The 14,744-nt window shown below is 44.5% G+C and overlaps 1 protein-coding gene across 1 annotated transcript in view; it reads right to left on the bottom strand.

Moving 5' to 3' along the window:
- Positions 1–14,744, bottom strand: part of SMURF2 (SMAD specific E3 ubiquitin protein ligase 2) — a 61,512-nt gene that overhangs the window by 14,299 nt on the left and 32,469 nt on the right. Inside the window, exons 4-9 of the mRNA XM_074554898.1 lie at positions 9,969–10,102; positions 9,733–9,798; positions 5,974–6,058; positions 4,623–4,706; positions 2,135–2,337; positions 1,880–1,964 (exon numbers count right to left, since the gene is read on the bottom strand). Coding sequence (XP_074410999.1) covers positions 1,880–1,964; positions 2,135–2,337; positions 4,623–4,706; positions 5,974–6,058; positions 9,733–9,798; positions 9,969–10,102 — 657 coding nt within the window. The remainder of the gene's footprint in view (positions 1–1,879; positions 1,965–2,134; positions 2,338–4,622; positions 4,707–5,973; positions 6,059–9,732; positions 9,799–9,968; positions 10,103–14,744) is intronic.

The raw sequence follows: 14,744 nt of genomic DNA on the forward strand, positions 1-14,744 counted from the left end.
GTCTCAGAAACCTGATCTGTTCAGCTGGAATCTCTGCTCCCAAGGTATGAGCCCACCACAGCAAAAACACACACCCCAGAACACATGCCGTGGGGAAAAAATTCTTATCAAATAGCCCTCATTCTGCAAACTAACTTCAGCTGTTAAATTAATAAAGGCTTCAAACAAAAATAAAGACCATTGCCATATTTGTCAAAATGGAATTGCAGTTCTGCACCAATTCTGACAGAAAACATTTTTTAAAACAACATTAGTCACGTAAGGAGATGTGAATCACACTTTAGAAACTCATACAAAACAAAACTGTATTTCTGAAGAGTTAGACTTTCCATGAAGAATTACACATGGGATGTGCATGGCACTGGCTGCTTTGCCCCAGAACCCCAGGAGCCTGTGGGAAGCAAACAGCTCTCTAACAAACTATTCAAATCAAGTAGATGAACAATGACTCAGCTCTGCCCTGAGCAATGCAGAGGTGGCTCAATAGGTCTCAAGAAAAATTCTGCTGAAATTAGGAAGGTGTAAATTCATTCCAGAGAAAACTGAAAACAAACGCTGGTCTCCAAAAATACACACTGATTATTCATGGATGCAATTCACACCTCAGACCCCTCACACTGTCCAGTGCAGCTCTTCCCAAAGGTGTTCAGCTCTCCCAAAATTATGGGAGCTGAGGGAGGAAAGAGCCAAGGGACAGAATGCCTTAAAAGGTGCAGTCTGCAGGGATTGCAAAGACTCGAGGAGCCACTGATGGAAACATGGAAACAAGCTCTGGGATGGATCTGCTGCTGCTATTCCCCACGAGCACACTGCTGCTGGACTGCAGGGATTACTTGTGCTGGCTACATGGCTGTGGCTATTAGCCTCAAAAATCCAATATTCCTCAGAAATGACATAAATTCTATCCTCACGCAAACAATTCTTGTTCTCAGAGCCACTCCTGCTGCTTGTGCTGCCACACCTCAGGGCAGTGCTGAGTTAGACTGCACGCAGAACTATCTCACCCCAAACTTAAGGATTAGATCTTCATATTATTTTTGTTAGAGCCTGTTTTTGCATAATACACAAGTCACTGACTTCCTACACAGCTGCAGCCTCGGCTGTGCAGGCAGTGCATCAAAGCAAGGTACAAATCTTCCAACAGAAAAATAGTAACAAATTTCAATTTCAAACCTGCCAATTTCAAACCATACAAATCTCACACCACCATTCCTGGACTTTAGGAGGCAAGTGTTTACAAGAGGACTTATTATCATTTACAACAAGATTTCTTGGTTATTTAAAGGACAATCAGAAGCTACTAATAATTTCCACTATCATCCTTTCCTTTCAAACACATCAGCAATAGTCACATGTATTTTCATGAGCAGTATGTACATGGATATTGTGTAAATAAGGACATGGAATTTAATATACTTAGGATTTGTTCTTTTCCAAGTGTTGAGATAATTGCAACAGGAAAAGCAGTTTGACTGTTCCAATTCAACCCAGCTTTCACCAAAGTATCTTGATAGAACTTCTTTTGGAAGTGTTCAGATTCTACTGTTTGTTTCGTTATTTTGCAGAGCACTAAAATCTGGACTTGGCTCTAATTCATATGCAAAATCTAGAATCAGTGAACTGTTCCTGTTTCCAAAACACTACTGTAATTTATTTCCTAGTTTTCCATTTTTTCATTACAATACCAACTTGAAGAACTAGGGAAGACAGCTAATTCATTTTGATGAATGACATGTTAAAATAATGTATTAGAGGCCAAGAATCAGAAATATTAGCCAGGGGCCAAGAATCAGAAATATTAGCCAGAGAAAACTTTGAGGAGAGCACTGCTTTAGTGATTTTGATTTGAAATATTAAGGGTACTTCCATCATTTCTTACCTAGGTACTCTTGGATCGTGCCACGTGCTGACACCAGTTTGAGTATGCAGAAAATAGACCTGACCTTGCTGAGTTGTCCTTTGCTCTGTGAAATCAAGACAAATTAATACATACAAGAACAAAAAACGCAGCACGAAGACTCACAAAGACCGATTTCCTTCAACCAAGGAATGCAAATACCTCCCACATGAGAAGACACAACCCATTATCCCATTTCTTGAGCGCCCCACGAGTGACCCGCCGTGATTTCCATACCGTATCCCTCCGGCAGGTCGGGAGGGGTGTGCAGGTGCGTCCTGCTCATGTAGTTCCTGTGCCTCTGCGAGCGCACCCTCCTCTCGGCCAGCCGCGGATCCGCCGCCTGCCCGCAGGAGGCGCCGTTGGTGCCGCCGATGGGAGTGTTCTCATCCACCAGGCAGCTCAGGGGCCTGCCCGGGCTCGAGTACTCCGAAGCTGGCCTGGGGACAGTGGGACAACCTCAGTGTGGTGGCCATGAGGGACACACAGCACACCTGTGGGGAGCAGCTGCACCCCGGGCTCTGGGGACACCTCAGCTGGAGCAGGTCCCTTGCTCACCAGCGGAACCAGGCCCGTGCTCACTGGGCTTGAGTACTCAGACACTGGCCTGAGGACAGTGGGACAACCTCAGTGTGGTGGCCATGAGGGTCACCTGTGGGGAGCAGCTGCACCCCGGGCTCTGGGGACACCTCAGCGACCTGGCCAGCAGGACACCTCGACTGGAGCAGGTCCCTGCTCACCAGAGGAACCAGACCCGGAATCACTGGGCTCAAGTACTCGGATGCTGCCCTGAGGACAGAGGGACAAGCTCAGTGTGGTGGCCATGAGGGTCACACAGCACACCCGTGGGGAGCAGCTGCACCCCAGGCTCTGGGGACACCTCAACTGGAGCAGGAAGCTCCTGGTGCGCGCACACCAGCGGAACCAGGCCCGTGCTCACCGGGCTTGAGTACTCAGACGCTGGCCTGGGGACAGAGGGACAACCTCAGTGTGGTGGCCATGAGGGTCACCTGTGGGGAGCAGCTATACCATGGGCTCTGGGGACACCTCAGCGACCTGGCCAGCAGGACACATTGACTGGAGCAGGTCCCTTGCTCACCAGCGGAACCAGGCCCGTGCTCACTGGGCTCAAGTACTCGGATGCTGGCCTGAGGACAGAGGGACAAGCTCAGTGTGGTGGCCATGAGGGACACACAGCACACCCGTGGGGGAGCAGCTGCACCCCGGGCTCTGGGGACACCTCAGCTGGAGCAGGAAGCTCCTGGTGTGCGCTCACCAGAGGAACCAGGAAGCTCCTCACCTCCTGTCACGACATTTCTCTTCACAGAGAAAAAGCAAGGCACAATTCTTCCCAAGAATATTTCTGGGTTTCACGTTCTCAGAGAAAGAAAAAACAATTCTTATCTCATTTACTGCTCCTGTGTTGTTCACAAGTGGAATGCATCATGGAAGATTGTTTACCTGAAGGGAATTGATAATTGGATTTTGGTGTGAGTGTTTTGATTCACTGGTGAATCCAGGTGTGTGTGGGGGGGACTGTGGGCTGACAGTCATGAGATTCTGTGCAGTTTGAGTTGAGTGCTTGGCAGACTCAGTTTAGATGTAATATAGCGTAATACAGTATAGAATAATATAATAAAGTAATTAATTAGCCTTCTGATAAGATGGATAAATAGTAATTAGCCTTCTGATAAGATGGAGTCCTCCTCATCATTTCTCCCTGCCATGGGGGTTGTCTTGTTCCGATAACCTCCAAACTTTCTCACCTTGCCTTCATGTGGCTGAGGAAGTGATCAGGCCTTGTTATTCCTTCTAACTTTTATGGAATGTTGTTAGCCTAGGATGGTGAAAAAGGGCTAAGCAAGAATAAAAGCAGTTGCTCACAAGAGCAGTGTGATTTTGTATCTCAATGCTGCTTTCAAAAGGACTTTCAATGGGTTAAAGGGGGATTTACAAGGTCACAAGAAATCCCCAACACAAATGATACATTTTGCATTTGTTTTTCTACTGTGTCTGGAGCTTAGAATGGGTATTTCAATATACCAGAATATACAATATACCAGAAATAGGAAAACAAAGAACTGCTCAGTCCTTTCAATCCAAAACTGCAAACATGTATCAGAGCTGACAGTGTTAACAGTCCAGATTATTTAAAATCAAATATATCCATGCAGAGACCAGAATGATATTGAGAATGGAAGAGAACATCTGCAGGCACAGACAATCTGCAGAGGATTCTGATAAAAATGCAATGACACTGCCTGCAGCACAGGCAACAGCAAAAGTGGCTTGAGGAACAGTTTCACAACACATGTTTACAGTGATCAGAAAAAGTGATCACAATGATTTACAAACACACTCTGCAGCCATCAGCTGTAACTGTTCTGGGTTGCATGGTCACAGAACAGGGTCTGACAGCTACTCATGGTCTCACTTCTTCACCCCTTAAGATGTCTGCAAAATGTAATATCCGTATTTATAGAGCTCTATCACAGCATCTCTGCAAGAAAGATATTACAACTAGGGCAGAGATAAAAGCAGTCAGAATGATCTTCTGAGTTAAACATTAGGCAGACTGAAGGAGAAGGATGCTGAAGAAGGAAAGCATTCAGCTTGTGCAGAGTGACTGAGCAGAGGAATGAGCAACCCAATCCCCCTGTGAGAGCCCCTTGGAACTGCTCAATAACCAAACTCATCCTCCCACAGCATCCCAGGAGCTCCTCACCGTGTGGGTCGCTCCCACTGCGTTGTCCTCGTGATGTGGTTTAAATACTGGATCCTTCCAGAAGCAGTCCTGCGCTCCTCCCACCTGCAGGGCACAGGGCACACAAAGGCACTGAGGGGCATTTCCAGGAAACCAGGGCACAAAATGTTTCCAACAGAAATGCCCAGCTCAGGAAGACTTACACTGCTATGAATCACGTTAGCTGAGTGAGGTGACAGGAAACAACAGAAAGTTCAACTCTGAAATGGTTGAACATATTCTTCCCTTGGAAGCAGGCACATCATTAACAGTATCACACCTTCATATTCAATAATGACTTGAATTCTAATTAAATCCAAATACCCACATAAAGGAACTTCTTGGAAACATGTTTAATAATGCATTTAACTTCTTTTGACCACTGACTCCAACAAATGCTTTCATAGCATCTTCATGCACTTCTTGCTTTCATTAAAAAGTCAGCTTCAAATAATTTGACTTTTGAATTATCACTAAATTTGCACACTGAAACACACGAGGCTGTACAGCAAACTTTGCAGTTACACAATTAAGTGAGCAATATTTATGCAAGGAACATTCGGAAGTGAAAATTTAGAAGCATTTTCAGAAATGTTTTTGACTTATCTTGACTCCAAATTAACAAAAGAATGCTGTTACAGACCAGGATGATGATTTGCATTTCAAAATTCATCCTCTGAAAACTTATTTTCTCCTGTCTTTACCTGCCAAGAATCACATTCAGAAAGTCTGTGTTTGCTCTGAAGAAGTTGCTGACAGCACCAGAACCTAAACCAGAGTATTTTCCTGTGTTTGCAAAACTGTTCTAGGTGATAATGATGTCATTGACTCTCACAGGGACAAACAAGAATCCTAAACCCTACTTTTGGAAGGTAAATACAGCAAGAACTTGGGCTGCATTACCTTTCCCAGTCACGTTTTCTTCCCTAAGAGGTGCCTGAAGAAGAAGTGATCCGTGTTTATCACAGTGGATCTTCACCTCTGCAGAAGGGCAGCCAGGCAGTGTGGTCACTTCCTTGCTACAAAACTACTGCATGCATAAGGCACTTTGCTGGCTGTGATTTAATCTGAAATATGTGTTTTCTTGGACAAGTTATTTTTCAAAGCATTTCTTTACATATGTCACCTCCTCTTTACCAAGTGGAGATAAGACAACATCCAAACTATCAACTGCTCTGTGTTCCCCAGCTGGCTCAGCTCCTGTTCTGAATGCAGAGCTGCAGAACTCTGAGTGCAACATTTAAAACAATTTATTTGCACACTGAATTCTCCTATCACAGAAGTCTGTTGCATGAGCTGGATTTGTGTTTACATCACAGGGATGTCAGCTTACCCATCTGGTAAATCGTTATCAAACAAGCGACTGCAATCCACAACTTGTCCTCCTGTGCCTATTCGGTCTCTGGACTGAAGACTGACTATTAGGATAATAAAAGAGTTATTAAAGATGTGGCATCTGAATGTAAATTATGGTGACATTTGAAAGAGAACTGGTACAACTTGGAGGACTAAGCTGAAACATGTTTGGGATATTTTTTCCTTCTCACAAGTCGAATTTGCAAAGGAACTCTGTTTTCATACATGGAATTCTCTACATCTTACTTTTTAAAAGTTAGCTTAAGGAATATGAGTGCATGTTAAGGCAGAAAAGGAAGTGAACTGTGAAACTGCAATTAATTTTGTGTGTTGAGATGGGCTGTGACACTCAACTGGTGGCAGTGGGTGCCACCTCACACACGGCTGGGACAGGCCAACAGCAGAGCTCTGAACAGGAAGAGCTAAAATAAGGAATTCCTCCCTGGTTTTGACTCCTTCTCACGTATTTTGTGCACCCATGAGTTTCAACACACACACAGACACACAAACACAAAACCAGGCAAAATGTCACTGCTAGAAGCACTTTCAGATTTGGTTTATTGGCTACTTTCTAACACCACTAGTAAGAAGTCAAATGCAACTCACACAAAGCTGCCTGCAAAGCCCTTGCCTGCCCTCACCAAAACTGCTTCACTTTTAATTTTTTTTTTACATGATTCACTATAATGGATATTTATGCCTGAAGCTTTTGTACCGCAATTATGAAAACAAAGATTTTTTTAGGCTGCTTTTGTTCCCAATATCACAGTTTGAAAGTGTCCAATCTGATAATTTATGACACTTGTGTTCCTGTGGGGTTGGGGTGTTTTTTTGATGTTTTGTTATGCCTTTAACAATAAAACAATTGCTTAAAAAGCTAAATACGTGCTGTGGCCCACATTTCATGAGGTGGCATTAACATACCTCTGGACAACTGTCTTCAAGTCCTATTTATAAGCAGTGAAATGATTTTAACCTGGATGCAACCAAACTTTTGTAAAGATCAGAAAGTTTGAAGAGCTGGAGCAGAACTGAGAGATTTTGCCTGAGACCCCAAATTTTCAACAACAACATGTTTTGAAGCTTAGAACTCAACAGACCAACCCAGGGAGCTCTGGAGTACATGCTGCATTCCTAATCCACATTAACCCCTCATTGGCCATGAACTCCAACATTACAGAACAACTTTCGAGGGAAAGACACATTTAAATTCAACCAAACCAGGATCTCACATGATGTATTTATTCTGCCACAACCCCACACACTTCAAGTTCACATCAGTGCAGGTAGGCAGGGTTTGGCAAGCAAAAAGAGACAGGAATTAACATAAACAAAGGCAATTACCTCCCCTTTGCCTCCGTGAGGAGCAAAATTTGTGCACGGATTCATTTTGTAATAAGTAAGGGCTTATTTTTTCTGCAGTGCCACATCAGAAATAAAGCAGTGGCACAGAAGAGCTGCAAGATTAAGACACAATTCAGGTGCCCCTGGATCCATTGCTGAAAATGCCCCCTTTTCTTCCTGTCTTTGAAGAGGCCCAGGGATTTTAGATCAAGTTCTCCTTGGTCCCTGTACCAAGGCACACCCACTGTGCACTTGATTTGTAAGATTATCATCTGCTGAAGGCATCAATTACATTTCAATATTGGTTTGCAATATTGCATGATCTCTTAATTTAAGAGTTTATAATTGGAAGAACTGAGAGTATATTTATAACTTATTCTGCCTTTTACTTATTTTTAATCCAGATTTCTCTACCATCTAACTACTACAGTGGAATTATCTAGTTTTACCGAGGCTCATTCATCCACTCAATAAAGTTGCATTAGTGAAGAAAGATTAAAATATAAGAAGATTAATAATGACAACTTAAATAAAAAAAAGACAGGAGACTCTGGAATCTTACCAAGGATGCATTAAATTAAACAGAACCATGACTGAGTAAACTTGACCTTTCTGATGGTATCACCAGCAAACAGAACATAGATTTGCTCTGGGTCTCTGCTGTGACCTGACAAGGTGCTTTTCTGTAGGTTCAGTGCACAATCCAACAGCTCCTGGTGCCAGGGCAGCGCCAGCAGCATCCCAGGAGAGGCAGAGCTGCTGTGGCACATCAGCTGCAGCAGCCTGGCAGTGCCCACACTGCTGACAGCTCTGACTTCTCCCTGAGCAGCTCTCTCTGAGGTCTCTGTCACTGCACACTGCAATGCATTTGCCACAGGCCTCCCAGACCTTTCTGCTCTGGGGAGGGGCTTCTGGGTTGGTTTTTCCCCTTTAATGAATGGCAGCACTCCCCAGGATGCTGACCAGGATGTGAGTTCATACTCTGGAGGGCAGCAGGAGAGCACAGGCCCTGCTCTGAGCTCTCAGCACACCCTGAGGCTGCTCTGCCCTCCAAAGGCACCCCCAAACAAAGCTGCACACACAGGGATGCTCAGGGCAGCAAAGCCAGCAGGCAAACCAAGCCCACAGCAAACACACCCCAGAGAAGTGACTGATTCATCCTCTGTGCAAGCTCATGTGGAAAATTTAATTGGGAACAGCCTGAAGGGTCAGCAATGCACTTACAAATCCACATTTCTACCATCATTTCATTCTCCTGTGCCATCACACTCTGATTTTAATGCAAGCACTTGCAGATCAGACAGAGACAGATGATTAAAGCAACACCAAGAGGTAAAGTCACAGGTGTGATTCAACAGAGGGAGGCAAACAAACACATTTATTTGCTGACTAATATTTCAGAGGTGTTCCCAGGCTGACAGAAGTGCTGTTTGGATAGAATTTCAACTAAGAATTGAACATAGAAATTCACTTTCCTTTCCCTCATGTCCAAATATTCTCATTAACATCTTGTTGTATAAATAAAGAACTTCCTTATCCTGACCAATTCTTGATTTAAATGACCTATTAGAAATGCTGAGAACTGAGAAGGGACCAAAGAAGAGAATGCACTAAAAAGACAGTATTTATGAAGCTTTTTTGTGGATACTTGCTTTTCAATTTCGCAGCTTCTTTTTAATTCTGAAGTTATTTAAAGTTCATGAGTTCACAGAATGACAAAGCACAGTTATTGAGGTTGTTGACAGACTTGTTAATAAGCCATGAAAACACAAAATTAATTGATCAAGTCATCCCAGACAGCAATTTTACTTGCTTATAAGCAAGATGTTTTTTAGGTTTTCCCCAACACCTAAAGGAAGCACAGCCTTGCTGGAGCTCTGGCCAAGAATTCTGTAGTCAGTTTTTCACAGAGAGCTCATACTCAAACTGTCACCCTTCTTTACAGTGAAATTAAAAACTTGCTAATTTTTTTTTATTATCTATGGTCTTATTTGCCCAAAAATTTATTATAATATTTTGGTTTGGGGCTTTTTTAGGTGGTTAGATTTTTGGGGTTTTGGGGCTTGTTGTTTGTTTTTTTTTTTTTGTTTTTGTTTTGGTTTGTTGTTGTTGTGTTGTTTTGTTTGTTTTTGTTGTTGCTTTTTTGGGGGGGGTGTTTTTTGGTTTTTTTTGGGGGGGGTTAATTCTCTACTTATATAATTCTAGCTTGAGGTCCAAATGGCTCTGGCAGTAGACAGGAGCCATTATATATAGAATTATATAGAAAATAGAATATTATTTATATATATATATATATATTATATAGAAAACTGACATCTAGAAGAGTTATTTCTATAGCTACCATAGAAACTAAAGATAAAAAGAGAACTAAAAGATAAAAACCTTTACTCACCTACTATCTGTCCTCTAACAGTATCGTTGTCATTTGGCCCAAGCTTGCAGAGATCCAACCTCTGATCTACAAAATGAGGGCACAAAATCAAAAACAAAACAAAACACCATCACAAACCACCTGGAATATAGAAGGTTTATAAAACCCAGCAAAAACCCAATTAAGTGTCATTTTTCAAAAGGCTGTACATGCAAGCTTGGGCTGAAAGAGAAGAAACCTGTCCTTAGCTTACTTACAACCAGTGTCTTTAAGGCGGTTGATGGCGTTTGAGAGAAGCCTGACACAGCCCAGAAAACCAGCTCCCTGCTTTTTGTGAATTTTCTTGTGGTTCCACACGCTGATCGTTATTGAATCCGACTTCCCGATGTATCTGAAAAACGTGGAACAAACAGCGCTGTCAGTGGCACTCACTGAACACTCTGATGATGCATCAGAAACCACCTTGGGGGGAAGAAAGATCATCAACACCTCATTAAAAATTTAACACACACTGCAATGGCAGGAGAGAGCAAGTCACCTGCAGGTAAGATGTACACTGGACTTCAATGGGAGCATGTCTCGTGGAGGAGCTCACCTGAACACAAACAGCTCTGAAAGCTGATTTGGGAGGGGGCACTCATGGGAACTGAAATCTGTTCCAACAGCAGCACCAGCAGGCTGCGGGCTGTCCCTCCACCCCAGCTCCCTGAGCCTCCCCAAACAGGCTCAGCCTCCTGCCCCAAGGGGACAATGCTGTGGCAGCCCAGCAGTGCCTGGGGACAGCAGGAGCAGGGACAGCAGCTCCAGGGCAGGGCAGGAGCCAGGAGCTCTCTGGGGCTGCTCCTGCAAGCTCAGGAACGCAGGGAGCCCCAGGGATGCAGGGAGCCCCAGGGGTGCAGGGAGCCCCAGGGGTGCAGGGAGCCCCAGGGGTGCAGGGAGCCCCAGGAGTGCAGGGAGCCCCAGGGATGCAGGGAGCCCCAGGAAGGCAGGGGAGCCCCAGGAAGGCAGGGGAGCCCCAGGAAGGCAGGGGAGCCCCAGGAAGGCAGGGGAGCCCCAGGAAGCACCAGGAGAGCAGGGAGCCCCAGGGATGGAGGGAGCACCAGGGACGCAGGGAGCCCCAGGAGTGCTGGGAGCCCCAGGAAGGCAGAGAGCCCCAGGGATGGAGGAGCCCCAGGGATGGAGGGAGCCCCAGGGATGGAGGGAGCCCCAGGGATGGAGGGAGCCCCAGGGAGCCCCAGGAACACAGGGAGCACCAGGCACACAGGGAGCCCCATGAATGCAGGAAGCCCCAGGCACGCAGGAAGCCCCAGGCACGCAGGAAGCCCCAGGGAGCCCCATGAATGCAGGGAGCCCCAGGGATGCAGGGAGCCCCAGGGAACCCCAGGGATGCAGGGAGCCCCAGGAGTGCAGGGAGCCCCAGGCAGCCCCAGGAGTGCAGGGAGCCCCAGGAACCCAGGGAGCCCCAGGAACCCAGGGAGCCCCAGGAACCCAGGGATCCCCAGCAGGCAGCACTGCCAGGCCAAGGCATCCCCCAGCTGCAGCTCCACCAGCCCAGGGGGCTGATTTACCCTCAGTAAGGGATGGCTGGGACACTCCTGACACTTCACAGCCACACAGCCAGGCCACAGGGGCTTGGTGGGATGTGCCACCTTCCCCTCCTGCCCAGGACTCTGCTCACAGCATTCCCACAGACAAAACCCTGGATCTGTGTGCACTGCCTTGGGAAACCTGCACACTGCAGGCTGCTCTACTTCTGCTTTTTTTGTCTGAAGCTCTGCTCTTCAGAGGGAATTGCTTTGTGAGCTTGTTTTAGTTCTCAAAACGTTCAGAGGACAGTTTCAAAACACTCAAGATAAATCAGTGATTGCCAATACTGAATTATTACGGCTGTTTCAAGTTGAGGGAAATGAATTTGTAACTATGGCTTAGATCCCAAGAACTGCTTGTAGCTCTCTCTTCCCAGACCACAAATTCTGGCCTTAGTTTAGTTCCAAGTGCTTCTTTTTTATTTGTTTTTGAATGAAAACTGATCAACCAATGTCTAAATACGTCTCCCCATTGACTGTGGCTTTACTGGCTTTTAAACATCTTAATATTTTCATAAAGATAGAAATGATACTGTCAAGGTTGGCAAACCAAATAATTGAACTAACTGGCATGGCTTAAAATTACAGCTGTGATCAGGTTAACACTTCTCCCATTTTTCCTTTTTCAAAAAGCAGAACTTGTATAACTTCTTTTTCCCATGTGCACTCAGCAACTGACCCAAGAAGCAGAAGACAGAAAAACCTCATGGTTAAAAGTAACCACTGCACATTTACACAAAAACAAAAACAAACCCAAACTTCACATTAAAAAGCCCCCAAGTTTTTTGAATAGTAAACTGATTGTGTAATATAGGTCAGATTTTTGGCCTTACAACCTTGACAATGCCAATTTTGCATAAAGAAACGAGATGAAGATGGGTAATCACGTGCACAGCTGCAGTCTACAATGCTTTATGTACTTCAAATAAATTCTTATGAGAACAATTTAGGCGCACTTAAAAATAAAGACTTATCATGACCTGTCTTGAATTTTCCAGTTTTCCTTGTTGCTTTAAAAAAGTCAAAGGTATATGGTTAAACACAATTTCATAACAGGACAGTTTGAATAATATGTAGAACAGCTGAATACACAAGACAGTTTCCAAGAATTCCTGTGATGTTTCAGGGTGAGGTTCTCAGGGTTGGGATCAACACTCACCATCCACACCAAGCAGGTGGGAACTCCACATTCTGCCATAATCTACTCTTGATTTTTGCACCCAAAAACCTGGGTTGGTTCACACTTTAAAAGGAAATAAGCAAGACAAGCTGCATTCTTCCAAATAAAAAGTCTAATTTTTGATAAAGGAAGAAAATAAATACTAAGTAATATCTAGTTGGCTTTAGAGCAAAATGTTTCATCTACATCTCTGCATCATTTCAGACATAAAAACCCATGGCTGTATTTAGAGAGTGACATTAGGATGAGCTGACATTTCCAATTCATTTGGTGGATAAGTTACATTTGTTTTACATCATCTGGCAATAAGGTTCCAACATAAAAGCCTGAGCTAGGAATTTTATTTTTTTATTTAAAAGTATGTTCCAAAAAATAAAGTGCAACAAACCAAACCAGAAACAAAAAAACAGAACCCCCCCATTTTGTAGGATAACTCTCCCTTCCTCCTTGTAATTAAAGTTCTTGGAGCTTATATTTCTTTTTTTCCTCTATCCTATCAGCAATATCTATTCCACAACTTCAGGACTTCAATAGAGATAATGAGATTAGTATTAATGAAGTGGAAACATAGAAACTCAATTGCATAGCCATTTTCTTGATTTTCATATTATCTGAACATTTACAATTAAGACTTTGGTTAAGAACTGCATGTTCAGAAATTTTAATTTCCCTACTCTTAGCACTTCCATTTCCAAGAAAAAAAAAATCAAATTCATGCCTTGGTGGAAACCTCTAAATTATTTAAATAAAAAATTAGAACACAGGGACAATCGTTATTTTGTCTAGCACTGAGGAAGGTCTGGAACTGAGTGACTTTTCATCCCCATGGCATTACATACACTTTCCCTGAAGAGTTCACCTCACTGAGAAATGTGAAATGAAGAAAGTGGAAAAACATATTCCTGAAAAAACACACCTCTTCCTGATCACAAGCCAGACATATTCCCTCCAGAACGAGAGAAAAATGCAGCATCACGAGGTATGAGCTCAGGTTTGGGAGCCAGGAATTCCCTATTTCTGATCCATGCTGTCACACAGACTCTTTTTACGACCTGGATGAATTACTTACATTTTTTTTTCTCCATTTTCCCATTTCTGACTTTTTTTCTAATATAATCTCAGTGTTCTGCTTTGAGCTACCAACTGCTTTCACACTGGGGAGAAGAAGGTGTGAAGAGCCAGAATGAAAAACAGCACCCCAATATTTTTCTCCCATCTTCATTCATTTCCTTCCTGGCATTTCCCTTCTGTGCAGCAACTGAAGGGTGTCTGAGCCTCTGGGATGGTCCCCAGGAGCTGCCAGGGCAGGGATGGGGAAGAGATGGAGAAGAGATGAGATGGAGAAGAGATGGGGAAGAGATGGGGAAGAGATGGGGAAGAGATGATGGGGAAGAGATGATGGGGAAGAGATGATGGGGAAGAGATGATGGGGAAGAGATGATGGGGAAGAGATGATGGGGAAGAGATGATGGGGAAGAGATGATGGACAAGAGATGATGGACAAGAGATGATGGACAAGAGATGATGGGGAAGAGATGATGGGGAAGAGATGATGGGGAAGAGATGATGGGGAAGAGATGATGGGGAAGAGATGATGGACAAGAGATGATGGACAAGAGATGATGGACAAGAGATGATGGACAAGAGATGATGGACAAGAGATGGAGCAGGGACATGTGGCACTCACTGGCTGCTGTGAAGGGCATCAGCTTTAATCAAAGGGCCTCAAGCCCCACAAGGAGAAGGAAAAGGTGCCCAGAGCTGTTTGATGGCTCTTTAGGAGCTCATCCAGGATGGGATTGTCTAAAGCAGCACCAGACAGAGCTGCTGCCTTCTCCCCCTGAGTAAAATCCAGGATCCTCAGCATTAACCAGACAAAATAAAGGACTGGGGGAGAAAAGTGATTCTGCCAGGGCAGTGCAGCAGCCTGAGGATGTGAAGGTACCAGAGAGCAGCAGAAGCTGCAGTGAGGAGATTTTGGGAAGAGGAGGAGTTATTTTTGGGAGCTGGGTGAGGCTCCATGAAGAGGAACCTTGAGGGGCACAGACTGAAGCAGGTTTTGGTGGAGCTGGTGGTACAAACACCTTTCAGAGGGAAAGGGGATGGACCTGCTGTGCCTCAGGGGCAGGGGCTGCTGGAGAGGCTGGGCAGCACAATGGGGACAGGGCTGGCTACCACAGGAGGGAAGAAAGGGGTAGGAAGAGGAAAAGGAGATTTCAGTTCCTGAACTGCTGGTTTAGGTAGTTTAGTTCTGAATGCAAGCAGGC

Source organism: Zonotrichia albicollis, chromosome 19, assembly GCF_047830755.1.
Source record: "Zonotrichia albicollis isolate bZonAlb1 chromosome 19, bZonAlb1.hap1, whole genome shotgun sequence".
NCBI lineage: Eukaryota > Metazoa > Chordata > Aves > Passeriformes > Passerellidae > Zonotrichia > Zonotrichia albicollis.